General features: G+C 34.5%; 1 protein-coding gene across 1 annotated transcript in view; it reads right to left on the reverse strand.

Annotated features, from left to right (window-relative positions):
- Positions 1 to 11,546, reverse strand: part of LOC109062563 (signal transducer and activator of transcription 5B-like) — a 28,527-nt gene extending 16,981 nt beyond the window's left edge. The window contains exons 1-5 of the mRNA XM_042750911.1: positions 11,388 to 11,546; positions 5,050 to 5,192; positions 4,107 to 4,251; positions 2,833 to 2,916; positions 2,497 to 2,704 (exon numbers count right to left, since the gene is read on the reverse strand). Of these exons, the coding sequence (XP_042606845.1) occupies positions 2,497 to 2,704; positions 2,833 to 2,916; positions 4,107 to 4,251; positions 5,050 to 5,180 (568 nt within the window). The 5' untranslated portion in view covers positions 5,181 to 5,192; positions 11,388 to 11,546. The remainder of the gene's footprint in view (positions 1 to 2,496; positions 2,705 to 2,832; positions 2,917 to 4,106; positions 4,252 to 5,049; positions 5,193 to 11,387) is intronic.
- Positions 11,547 to 13,790: the final 2,244 nt, after the last annotated feature.

The raw sequence follows: 13,790 nt of genomic DNA on the forward strand, positions 1-13,790 counted from the left end.
TTAAATTGTGTTCCGAAGACGAATGAAGCTTTTACGGGTTTGGAACGATATGGGGGCAAGTGATTAATGACAAAATGTTCATTTTGGGGTGGAGTATCCCTTTAAGTCCACAAGACCGAAAGTGCACGTGAAGTGTTCCATTTGGGACAGGGCCTAAGTGAAGTGAGTGACGTGACATACAGCCAAGTATGGTGATCCATACTCAGAATTCGTGCTCTGGATTTAACCCATCCAAAGTGCACACACACAGCAGTGAACACACACCCACACAGTTTACATTCTGCCCCCCAAATTTTGCACAGTTTACATTCTCCCCCAGAATCCTTCTCTAGTGTTATCAATACAAAACTTGCGAAAAGGGAGAGCATTACGATGCTTTTCTTTTTAAAGGTGCTTTGGAATAATATGTATTGTAAAAAACAATGAATACTACAAAAGTATGATGATTAGCAGTTCACAAATATCTTGATCATAATAATTGAATGTGCTTTACTGTTCGTAGAAACTAGGGTTGTGATATACAGATTTTTTCATGATCAAGAATATGCATGATCATTTTCTGCATATGAGTTGGTAAAAATCTGCTTTCAGTACCTTTAAAATGAATTTGCGTTAATGCGTTATTAACGCATTAATTTTGAGAGCCCTAATTATTAATACATTTTAAATAAATTAATTAATTAAATGTAAGATAATTTTTTTTCAAGAGTACCAAATTATGACATTTTAAGAATTACAAGATCTGTATAATGGATTGCATATATTTGCAAATGCTGAAGGCTATACAGACTTCCAATTCCAAAGAGCTGAAATTGCTGTTTTTCCAGTGCAGAGAATTTCACATATATGCACATTTAATCTGTTTTCAGTGCATTTCATACAAAGACTACTAAACAAAGATAAAAAAGTTAAACTGATAATCATATAAATTAACTCTTTTGAGCCTATGCTTTATAATGTATTTTGCATTGCTGTGCTGTGACATGAAATACTCATCAAAAAATTCAAATCAAGGCTAGACTTGTTGGAGCCCTTATGACAGAAACTACTATTTACACATCTACTGCTCTAGGGCTTGTCTTACTGTATTTCTCCCTCTGGCATTGCTGCATAGCTATGCGTTAACCATATCAAAGCAGCTATGTAGACAGAACCATTGCATGGACTGTGCCAAGTGTGCAACCACACAGTGCCTAATGCCTGGCCTGCAATACTACATTTATTTTTATTTTTTTTACATATGATTCTTATGATAAATAAAGATGTCTGTGTGCTCGCTCTATCTCATCACAAGAAAGAAGGCGCCACAAGTGCATAACCAGTTTTGTAAACATGACTCATGAGGAAAAGTTTAAAAATATAAGATTTCAAAAGAAGGAAGAATTCCAAAAGTCACTGTGAGGATCGGTTGATAAATTTGTGTAAACTTGACGAGCACCCCCCATGATGGACCTGTATGTAGACATGCACATGCATGTGTAGGGGTGTTTAGGACTATAGTCACTGGCTACGTTTACATGCACCCAAATAATCTGTTTGTAATCGGATTTTTTTTTTTTCGCGTGATAAATATGAGCAGCACAGCACAGCGGTTTAAATGTATATTTATCCATAAACAGGTAAATATTAATTCTGCTGTTAAAAACAAATAAAGAACCCGTGTAGGAGAGTGGTTATTAAGTGCAAACAGTGAGAAACTCGATTATCTATATGTAACGTTCACTTTTCACTTTCACTATTTGAGCAGTGTGCGCATGTCAAAAAAAATCTATTCCGATTTGAAGCTTGTGACATAAACGCGGACATCAACCCGATCACTTTATTAAGCGTTCATGTAAACACGACAATCAGAATCATCAATCGGAATAAATTTGTGCCAAAAAGTGCTCATGTAAACGTAGCCACTGTTTCCTAAAGATTGTCAGAGAAAACAACCTTTAGTTGGAAACTTTGCACATAGTTTACATTCTGCCCCCCAAATTTTGCACAGTTTACATTCTCCCCCAGAATCCTTCTCTAATGTTACCAATACAAAACTTGCGAAAAGTGAGAGCATTACGATGCTTTTCTTTTTAAAGGTGCTTTGGAATAATATGTATTGTAAAAAACAATGAATACTACAAAGTATGATGATTAGCAGTTCACAAATATCTTGATCATAATAATTGAATGTGCTTTGGGAGAAGGAACCAATGAAAGAGGAAAACACGTTAAAAACTGAAAAGAGTTTTATACACATGGAATTAATGACTGGCGAGCAGCACTTCCTCCTCTGTTTTCATTTAAACAAAAGCTTTTTAAAAGATGTGGGTTTGAAAAAGTATTTCAATCCCTTTGTTCTTTGAACAAGGCAAACTTGGCCTTGTGGAACTCCAGATGGATTGATTATTTCCTAATGTTTTAGACTATTTTCATCTTCATAATGAACAAGTTCATTCAGTCAAATGTGAAACACTAGTCTAGACTGATATTAAAAAAATGATTTAGATCTCTTACCTTGAATCGTCTCCATTTCTTGCTTTTCCCAGTTCAAATCCTCCTGAAGCTGATGAAGTGTTTGGCGACAGTTCTGAATTTCCAAAACTTTGAGCACCAGATTGTCTACATCAGTCTTCCCATCCTCCCTTGCAGGTTGTTGGGTGCCATTGATAGCTGGAGGACCCTGAGGAATTTGCTGGAAGGGTGGGAAGTTAGGGTGCATACCCTACAGACAAGCACACAAACACCAAGAACAATGACATACTGAACATTTCCATTATGCATAAGTTAAGATTGCTGTTGCATTTTCCCAACAGATGTAAAATATTGCAGAAAAAGTGGGTTTGTACTCACCGCCTGTGCTAATAAGTGTCTTTCTTTCCTTAGAATATCTCGAACTGTCCTCACAAGTTGCATGGGTTGTGGCTGGAACACACTCTGAAAAGCAGTTACACAAGGTTACATAGTAAATAGTCAGAAATACAAACAGTATGCTTTTGTCACAACATGAGTCAACATGGCAGGCTGCCAAGATTGAGAAATACAGAAATATAAATGTAAGAAAGCGATACATATGTGTTCACAATGCCAAAGAAATGTAACTCAAGATGAGGTTATATAACATACAATACACAATGACTTTTGGTCACACTTTATCTACGACTTTTTAACTACGATTTTTGCCTCAACAAACTCCTAATTTGCTGCTTATTAATAGTGAGGTAGTTGTTAAATTAAGGTATTGGGTAGGATTAGGGATGTAGAATAAGGTCATACAGAATATGTGCTTTATAAGTGCTAATAAACAGCCAAACTGTTATTAATATGCATGCTAATAAGCAACTAGTTAATAGTGAGAATTGGTCCCTATACCAAAGTGTAACTTGACTCTTAATTTAAAAACCAAAAACCAATCCTTATTGCATCATAGTGCAATAATATCAATATTAATGTTAGATACATAATCCCAAAGAGAATCTTTAATGATTCGATTTAAATGTACAAAATAATGAACCCCATAAACCCTCTTCAAGTCCCTATCACCCCACTTTAAAAACCCTGCATTAAAAGTCATTATTTTAACTGGTTATAAATGATAGAGTAGGATCATTCCATATCAACTCAACCAGAGATCCCCGGCTCAATTTTTTGATTTTGCTAATATTTTTTCTGAAGGAAGACATGATATATTTACTGTATTTAAAGCAGAACGTCTAACGTCTAAAGAATAAGTAATGTTTAAACTACGAATGCATTGTGTTTCCCTCTGTCAAAATTGTATGGGACAAGTTTGAGTGTCATAAATATTATTTTTTCCAAAATTTTCCTTTTTAAGACTCATATGGTTTAACCATGCAGCTCCATGTCCAAATTGTTGTATCCTACCATTTTCACACCAAATGTGGTTTTACAAAATAATGGATTACTCAGTAAATATTTAGCCATGACATCTAATATTTTAGCTTTCATCACTACACATGTCTGTCTTTCTTCAGAAAAAAATATTAGCAAAATCAAAAATTTGAGCTGGGGATTTTTTTTTTTTATTTGGTTAATTTGACAAGGAATGACCTAGTAGCTTTAAGCCAGCAGAAATCATGAAGGGTAGGAATATTTGTTATGCACACCAAGTTCCGGCTGATATGTTGTAGTTTGACCCTCTCCACCACGTTAGGGTTGAGTTGGGCCACCTCCTGCAGCAAATGCACCATCTGATCCAACAGCCTTCGGGCCTGAGGCTCTTGCTCCATGTTATCGACATCAAAGGTCTCCCTAAATAAGACATTACAAAGGCATGACATTTTTAAAGCCCTGCTGCATAGAATCATCCTTAGTAAATGTCGCAAACTGACATGGAACAAAGCCTTTCAAGTCTAGCTTGTTCTGTGATGTTCTCCAACCGTTCTCATTATAAGAATGATTCAGTTCCCTGTCACAGGAAATTCCTAAGCAGTGAACTACCCTAAATTATACGCCTTAGACAACAGTCGCTGATGTTTCTATTTCAGTTTTTTACTCAGTCACCAGTACATATTAAATGTGCACTCAGTCATTTGATCTTAATGAAAAACCACTATAAGAAATTAACTTTTGAAATGTTTAATATCAGAGTGGGTCACCTCGTGGAGGTGACCTCTTTGTCCTGGATAGGATTTATAAATTGCCTAAAATGTCCTGATTTTGGTTTTGTTTTCCTATTGCTGTGCTCTCTACAGTCCTCACATTATATGTACCCATATTTGCATTGCTTGACCGTTCTCTGTAGATTCCACCTTCTTACACACCACGATTGGTTGATTATGTACAATGCCTGCATGCTATTGGTCAAACTACTTTTCAGTCATTACCTTCAGCCTAATACTACTCACTTCTCTAATTGTCAGACACTTTCTTTATGGAATACATTAATCATGGCTAGGTGTGAACAAAGCATTTCTACACTGCCTGTGAAGTTGTATTCACGCAACTACTGTAGGTGTCAGTTCAGCACAAACTTAAGGTAAACAATACTGTGTTAATCTTAATACAACATAAAAAGCATCCATTTGATTTGTAACAGTGATGTCATACCATCTCTGTTCCTCTATCCAGCTTGCCAGATAGTGCCTGACGTCCAGAGGGAATGAGTCCGGGTAGAGTTCATTCAGTGTCTGAGTTGGCAGGTACTGTAACCGCGGAGTCATTTGCGCCCACAGCGCCATAGTATGCAAGCTCTGCAACAGTAAAAAAAAATTAAAAATTACGACATTAACACTCCACTGGATAAACTACATTTTCAGTTCTTTGAAACTGGAATTCTTCAGGAGTTGTTACTGAAAAAGATTACTCAATCATGTAATGTTACTGTTTGCTAAACAATAGCTTTTGTCCATACAACATCATTTAAAAGTGACCATATCAATCAAGAATAATAAAAAAAAAATCAGAAATAAATCAGAATCTGTTTAGCTCAAGTAATTTCACCTGTCTATCTTCAGAAGGAATTCAATATTTAATGATGCTTCTTTCTGAAAAATATGTTGTGTTTCATGTTTCATCACACATGAGGGTGAAACATGAAACAATTATTAATTTCTATTTTTGGGTGAAATATCCCTTTAATTCTGAAATACTACATTATTAATACCACTATTAATCAGACAATTCTGTTATGACACACAGATGACGACACACTAATCGGCACTAATGCCCTACTTACTAATGGTTTAACGCCTTTAACAAGGGACATCGACTACTGCTGTTGCTAGGTTTACCTATCATACAGGCTAGAAAACTATCCATGCATGTATTTAGGACAAAACACAAAACATAATTTTTATATAAAAACAACTAAACATTGAGTTTATCACAAGTTCCTTATTCTGAACAAACTGAATTGAAACACTGAATTCTTTAATGCAAAATGAATGACATTTACAGAAGCACATTCATAAATAGCATCTGATGGCTGGATAAAATTAGTTTAGAAAAGCCCAAGGTTTTATACCATGTTGTATTTCAGGCTTAATAGGGGTTTTTTTTTTATTTGGTGCAAAGAGCACAGGCAGATGCGTTGGGGAGAGAGCAGCATTTGTTATTAATGTTCAGACTTTTGTTTGGACAAGGGAGAAAAGACAGTATGCCTGCCTTATCTCTCACCAACATAAGGGGACAGAAGACACTATACCACAACACGCTTGACAACAACAGCCTGGCAACCCAACCATCACTAATATAACAAGTTTACTTTCATCATTTTATAATTTAGCTTTATGCTGCATTGTAAGAAAGTAGAAAACATATTTATTATGATAATGCTGTTTACCATTTTATTTCTTTAATGGTTCATAATGGAACTTAATTATTTTTATTTGTATGTAAGGCATACACATATATTTCTGTATGTTTGGATAGACAGTGAAACATAAAATGTAAATTTTCAGGATCTTAAATTGAAAACCTTCTGTTAAGAAACAAACCAAGTTACTGTATAATGTCAAGTTAGGTAAATATGTTAACTGTGTGAAGTAAATGTGATGCCGTCAAACATATTTAATTTCATGTATGACAAATGCAATAAAAACAATGCAATAAATATGTAAAAAAAAAAAAAATCAAATGCACTTTAAATACAAATTCCTCCAACATAAATGAGATCACACTGTTCTGATTCTAGTTGATGATGGATTCTAGTTCTGTCTAGTACAGTTGCCTACAAGCACATGGTGTGTTAGATTTAAGCAGTGAAACTGAATTGCACTCTAAGGCATGAAAGCATGCTGGATCATGTCTTTGTTAACTACTGACTATTGTATCACTGCGCACTTCTTTCTGAAAAAAAATGTTGATTTGTCTTGAACTTTAGCATACTATAATCTTTTTCTTTTACACTAAAACCTGTTAAGAAAAACAGCCTTAAGCTGTGTGTATGAATGTTATTATTAGAAAAGACATTAAAGATATGGCACTTCTGTGTTTTTTTTTTTTTTTTTTTTTACAAAGAACTTGAAGACCCATAAAACTTAAAAGGGCAGTTGATACATAAATGAAAATTCTCAAATGAAATATAGATATTTTGAAGAGCACTGGGGTCCAGACAACTTTGCACTTCCATTATATGTACAAAAATAGATTTTTAAAAATATCTTCTTTCGTAAACAATTCCTTTAAACTATATAGAAACACACATACAACTAAGGAGATAACTTCAGTGGTAACCATCTTAATAGATAATATGTACTTTTTTAAAGCTTTTTTATTTTATAATCAAATATCGATTTAATAGAAAAATAGAATGTTTTACTAACTACACTTGAGCCAAGAAAACTCAAATGTAACACCATGTCATTCTAGTAAAGATTTTTAATAGCCACCTACACACTCTCCAAGACCTGTCAAGGTTCATTAACCAGCTTCAAAATATGTAGTTTAGCCAGTACATTGTACAAGTGAGCAGAGGTTTCTATGATGCTCATTAGTTTCAATCTACACATTCACTGTAAAATCAAAGGGGGTAATCATAGAGTATTTAAAGTATTTTATATGATCAAAGATAAGACAATTCCCAATAAAGCTTTTTAAAACGATTACTAGATAACTAATTAGTGTAAATCTAAAGCTCATGACTCATCCTGTATTTGTGAATCCCTCTGTTCCAAATAATATTTCCTCATTTGTTTCTGGCTAATCTGCGCAAAGCCTACTAATATACTTGTAAAGGTATACCTGCACTAATGTTTAACAAAGGGATTGGAGCAGCGTAGGTGAAAAAGACCACACCTATATGCAGACATATTTTCTGAAGATAAATCATTCAAGGGAAATACGTCATGTTACACTAACATGCAGGAAAAACAGATGAACCATGGAAATTCAAGACCATGCTTGAAGTATACAATAACGACACGTATCTGATAAGTGACAACAGTCCGTTAAACTTGACCACTGTGTTGATCAGGTGTGTTAGATTGCTATTGTGTGAACACCGGAAGCTGTGCAGGAAAAACAGGTCTGGTAAAAAAAAAACAGTGCTTATTTCTGTAGCACGCACACTGATAAAAAAAAAATTAAAATAGTAACATCTAAATGGACTTGTTTACTTCAAGTGTAAAATATTACTTAACATCACTAAATCAACCTAAATGCATTGAGTTATACAAAAAGTAAAATAAAATAAAATATAAGAGGATCTTGTTTAAATAGGATGGCATATAACATGGAAGGGTTTTATGGCCTCTAAATAGTTGTATAGCAATATAAATGAGTCCTATAGCTTTGCTTTTTTTATCGCTTCAACACAACAGGTCATTGACAAAAGGTCAGAGGTATATTTTCTAACAACTCGTCATTATCTAAAGAACTTGAACCATAACACCGTATGCTGCGTATGCTCTTCTGTATCATCCACGCCACAAGGATACGCTGTTTCTATGTGTATTTAGCTTTGATTTGAAAGAAAACAGTGCATCCTTGTGGCGCGGATGATACAGAAGAGCATACGCAGCATATGGTGATATGGAGAGACACAGAGGAGACTGTTGACAAAGAAATAGTTGAATAAAGTCATTATTTTTGTTTTCCTGTCACTTCATATAACCCAGATTGCACGTCTGATGACTTCCATACCTTTTATGGACCTTGACACTGTTATTTACTTGGCAGTCTATGGGACAGTCACAGTCCTCCTGGTTTTCATCCAAAATATCTTAAATTGTGTTCCGAAGACAAACTGAGCTTTTACAGGTTTGGAACGACATTGGGGTAAGTGATCAATGACAAAATCTTAATTTTGGGGTGGAGTATCCCTTTAATAATGAATTATACATAAAGGCTTTAAGTAAAGTATTACCAAACTTTTTTGCTCATGTTTATTATCTCTTTGCATTTTATTGCATAAAACCATTTTCTTTTTCTGCACTGCGCTGATCCATATGCGCTAAGGACTGCAAAACAAGGTCATATTCTCTGAATCTTATTTAAAGACACACCGTGTGCAAATACATCGGCCACTGCTGAGAATTTTCTCCTTAAAAGTGCATTGTCTCAAAAATCTCCACAGTCTGAAAAATGTGTTTTGAAACAGCCCACAAACATGTACCCAATCCCATCAACTTGCAAGATATGGCATCTTATATTCTTAGCTGTCCCAGACAGAAAACAGGAACATGGTTTGTATAACATTATCAATTAATTATTAGCTGTTTGATAACATAGTTAAGCCAAAGGCTAATGATATCAACTACTTCTGCGTGTTCAACATGGTAGAGAACAATACATAAAAATGTATAACCATTCTGATACAACAACTTGTAGGTGACCATGTATAATTCATGTATAATCTTCCTTTTCTTCTTCTGGTTCAAACATATAGCAGAATTACTCCAATATTGCCACTTGCAATTGTATAGTGTTTACAACTTCGGTTAACCGATGAGGTAAGGGTGTAGAGTTTTAGTCAAGCCATTTTAAGGCATGAAAAAAATTATTTTCATGGGAAACACTTTTAAAATATGTCATTTTTATTATTAAAGATAAGTTTTAAGGGATACAATTAGTGACTGCAGGTGGACTTTATACAGCAATGCTCTATGTAATGCTTTTATGTATTTGCAGAGAAGACATTTTATTTCAAACATTTAGTTTAAAGGTCAAAAATACACACCATTTTGTCTGATCAGTGTGTCAAGCCTTTCAGTGTCTGTTAGCATTTCTCAGAGCTTGTTTTCACCAATTAAACATACTGAATTCGTGTTTGTAAGGTCTTGGAATGTCTAAGGTGTGATGTATTGTAATATAGTGAATGTCTGCACTGGTCGGTGTCTGTCAGTGCAGTGTGAATTGGTCTTAATTATCGCAAAGACTGCTCTTTCATAGTCCTGTCTTGTTAAGGTATCATCCTGGTCTTAGATGTCCTAAAATATACCGAAAGAAATAAAAAAGAAATTGAACAAATGTACGTTAAGCATCTAAAATGAATATGGAAGAGATAGCTCTGATCATTTGGGTTAGGAGAAATCTGTTCATATTGAAATCTCTGATGTTTGATTTGTGTATTTTCTTTCCTATAAAGTTAATTCTCTGTGATGGAAAACAGAAAGCAGTCTCTCAACATAAAACCTGCCTAACACTGAAACTTAGACAGCAGTTGGCACCTGACACATGGACCACTTTACCACTCATCCACTTTATTTTATCTCTACATTGAATGGATGACTGCATTCATAATGGTCATAATGTCATACTGCAGAAATGAACAAACTCATAGACTTTTACACTCATCTAATTACTGTTGATATTACTTGAAATGCTGTGACTAATAACACAAAACATGTAAGCAAATTAAACGACCTTAAAAACTGAGAAAGTATTCATAATTTCTTTGGAATACAAAAGGGAATACTATTTATTTTATTGCACAGAAGTGTGCATACAATCACTTTTTCCTAATTAAACTTAACATTATCCTTTATAATTGACTGAATCATTGTAATTAATCATTGCATTGCACTCTTGATCATGTCCACATCCATGACAAAAAACTACCCATTGACAAATGATTGACATATAGATTGATTAATTTACTGCAACTAATTCACTTTGCACAGAAATAAACACTTCGCTAGGCCTTTTTAGTGCATTTCAAAAGGCCACAGCAAAGCCACCTATTAGTATTCATACAATATTTATGACAAATAACAGCATGAGGGTGTTACATCCCAAAGTCTGAAGCTCACACAAGCAATGTCAGAACAACAGTGAGGAGAGTTTACAAAGAACAGACCACTCTCTAGTGCACACACAAAAAAAAGCGTAACAAACCAATGCCACATACAGCCTATGGGGAAGAGAAAGTAGGGCGTGAATTCGTGTAGGCGCTCGTGCTAAAAACTTAAGTATTTTCCACTATCAAACTAAAATATATATAACGTGACATTTAGCACAATCATATGGAAGTCCGCTCGCTATATAAGTAGGCCTTCCTCTCCTGCTATTTCCAGTAAAGTGAGTCAAATACAGGAAACTTGTTGAATATGTGAATTCACATGAAGGCTATGTCCCTCGCGTATTTTGTCATGGAGTATCCAGGCAAAAAAAAGGTTATGTCATTTTGGTGTCGTTTAAGTAGGCTAGTAGCCTATATATAATGGCCTAGCTAAACCGACTTCACAATCATACTGAGATTAAATTACTATAAAGTGAGATTTTTATTCGCAAGAGAGCTCTTTGATGGCTTTTTAGTCGTTTTTGCTCGCTCGCTTCGCACGATTGCGAATTTTCGTACAACAGTTACAGTAGAGGAAAGTAGGCTGTTACAAAACTCATGTTTCCTCCTTACAACAACACTAAGCGATAAACAAATTCAGTTCGCGATAAACTCACCGTGCGCGGTTTATATAGCAAATATACAATACTGTTAGAATATAACTTACCTGATTTCGACGCCAGCTCTTTAACACACGTAAAGAGATATAAGTCAGCGCCTTCCGTGTGCGTTTGTTGTTTTTTTTCTTTCTATCCACCTACTTTCACTTTACACTGACACTGAAGCTGCTGCTGCTGCTGCCTATTGGCCACCCTGATGCAGCAGTTCTTCTACCAGGTGAATGAGAAACTTTATCCGGCTTGACATTATTACATATATAGGCTATATATTATTTTTATATACACAGAACATTAGATATGTCATCGTTTTTAAATGTGCCAGAAAGTGCTTAATTATTTTAGTATGTTCAAACTTTTATCTTCATACATAAAGGGAGTATCTTCACACTTTTGTAAGTAGGCCTATCTTCGTTTTTATTGCCTTCCTACTTCAGCATTTTCCTTTCTAACGTCTTACTTTTGTGAGCCTGAATATTTTATTAAATTCATATTGCTTGTCCGCACGACGTCATGGTCTTAATGGTCATTCATTTCTTGCTTTAAGTTCATAATGTATTGCGTTTATTTGATTAACATTAATGGCACTTTATTTTTTTAAAAATATGCATTTAACCCCATTCTGTCAATGTGTTGTGTATGTATTACGTTTTGCAAAACAGTAATGCTAAAAAAAAAAAAACTTAAGAAAATGACCGAGAGAAAATCCTCTTCTTAAACACATAGGAATAAATAATTTACCAACAACGAATATATTGTAAATATAGGTATAATAAATTACAAATATAGGCCTAATATTCTCACTATAAATTCTAACTCACCTGAAAATAATAATATTAAAAAAAAAAATACAAGGAAAACGAATTAAAATGGTCAGATATCAAATTGTTGTAGGTAATATATTTAATGAACAAAGCTGCGCTACTGAAATTGTGCTGAAAATCAGTGAATCAGTGATAACTACAGAAGGACAAATTCAACTGTGGGATCACCACCAACGAGCACACGCAGACTAATATATCATCTACACATTCTCATTGGCTGTGAAGCAAAAGCAAGACAACATTTTATGCATCATGCTTGTTCATAAGAGGTAACTTTCTATTTATCAAGACACAACGTCACTTGTAGGCGGGGAAACAACGCCATTTCTGCTCGAAACGCTTGATTTCCAGTAAGAAGTTTCGAAAGAAGTTTCCGTTTTCTCAAATAAGCTCGATTTCTTTTGTGTTTTCATTATTCTGGTTTCTTATCTAAAAAAACAACAACAACAACAACAACAACGGAGGATATATTATATATTTAATGCACTAAAACAAAAAGCCAACAACGGAGGAGATATTATATATTTAATGCACTAAAACAAAAAGCCGGCAGTTCGGCAGTGTTTTAGAAAAAAATATTTTTTCATTGAATAAAATAAAATAAATAAATGTAATGTTTACGACTTTAAAACAGTTAAATTCATCAATGAATGTATGTAACAATATACCTCATTCTGAATAATTCATGAACATTGGACTCTCGTGAGGTGTTGCCTTTTCCGCGATTTATAAGCTTCTTTGTACGTGCAAGTTGCTTACATTTTTTTTCAGCTCCTTTCTCTAGAAGCATATAAATACTGAGTTTGGCGTATTCACGATTGTTGTTCTGTGAAGAAAGCCGCTAATTCGATCAGGCTACTTTGCTTGATTTGAAGTGGATCTGGCAGCAAATCATCGTTTAGATCAGGAAATGTTGAAGTCAGGAAACTGCATAGTCATTAGTAGGCTACGACTATATAGAATTATTTCTAATCTCACACTCACACAAAGAATAATATTTTCTTTTGCTCGCTGATATCTCTGAGAAATGACTAGGATAGTGTAGGCGTATAGAACATTAATAAAACAAGATTTTTACTCCTCCCAAAAAACATTATTTTGTGCTACCACTAGAGGGCAATGGGTCACTATGTGAAAAGCGAGCTGACCTGTGTTGGTCAAGTTAAGTTTTAATTTTGCAATAAAACTAAACGGTCAAAAAATAAAAAATTGTAAATGTAAAATAATTCTATATTTACAAGTTTTAAAGATTAGATTCAATCAAACTCGTCCCATATGGTCCATGTTCTTGCAGTGAAGTTTGTTTCAAGCTTCAGGCATTCCTCATATCAAAGCCCATTTCCTGACCGGTCATGATACATTTGGCCTGTCTGAGGGCTGTTGAGAATGCTGTATGAGCTTCAGGGGTTGTTTTTATGTCCAGTCTTAATTTAAACAAAGTCAGAGTTGGCTTGATCAATCTCCCGCTGATAGAGTTTGACAGGCCCAAAACGAAATTACGAAGTAACAAATGTTATCAATAAAAATTCCATAATAGTTGGGCAAAGTGTTTAATTTCTATCACAACAAACCATTTGCAGCTGTTTTGAAAAGTAACAACTGTGAAAATAAATAGGCCAATGGAAAGTA

This window comes from Cyprinus carpio, chromosome B23 (genome assembly GCF_018340385.1).
Source record: "Cyprinus carpio isolate SPL01 chromosome B23, ASM1834038v1, whole genome shotgun sequence".
In the NCBI taxonomy this organism is placed as follows: Eukaryota; Metazoa; Chordata; class Actinopteri; order Cypriniformes; family Cyprinidae; genus Cyprinus; species Cyprinus carpio.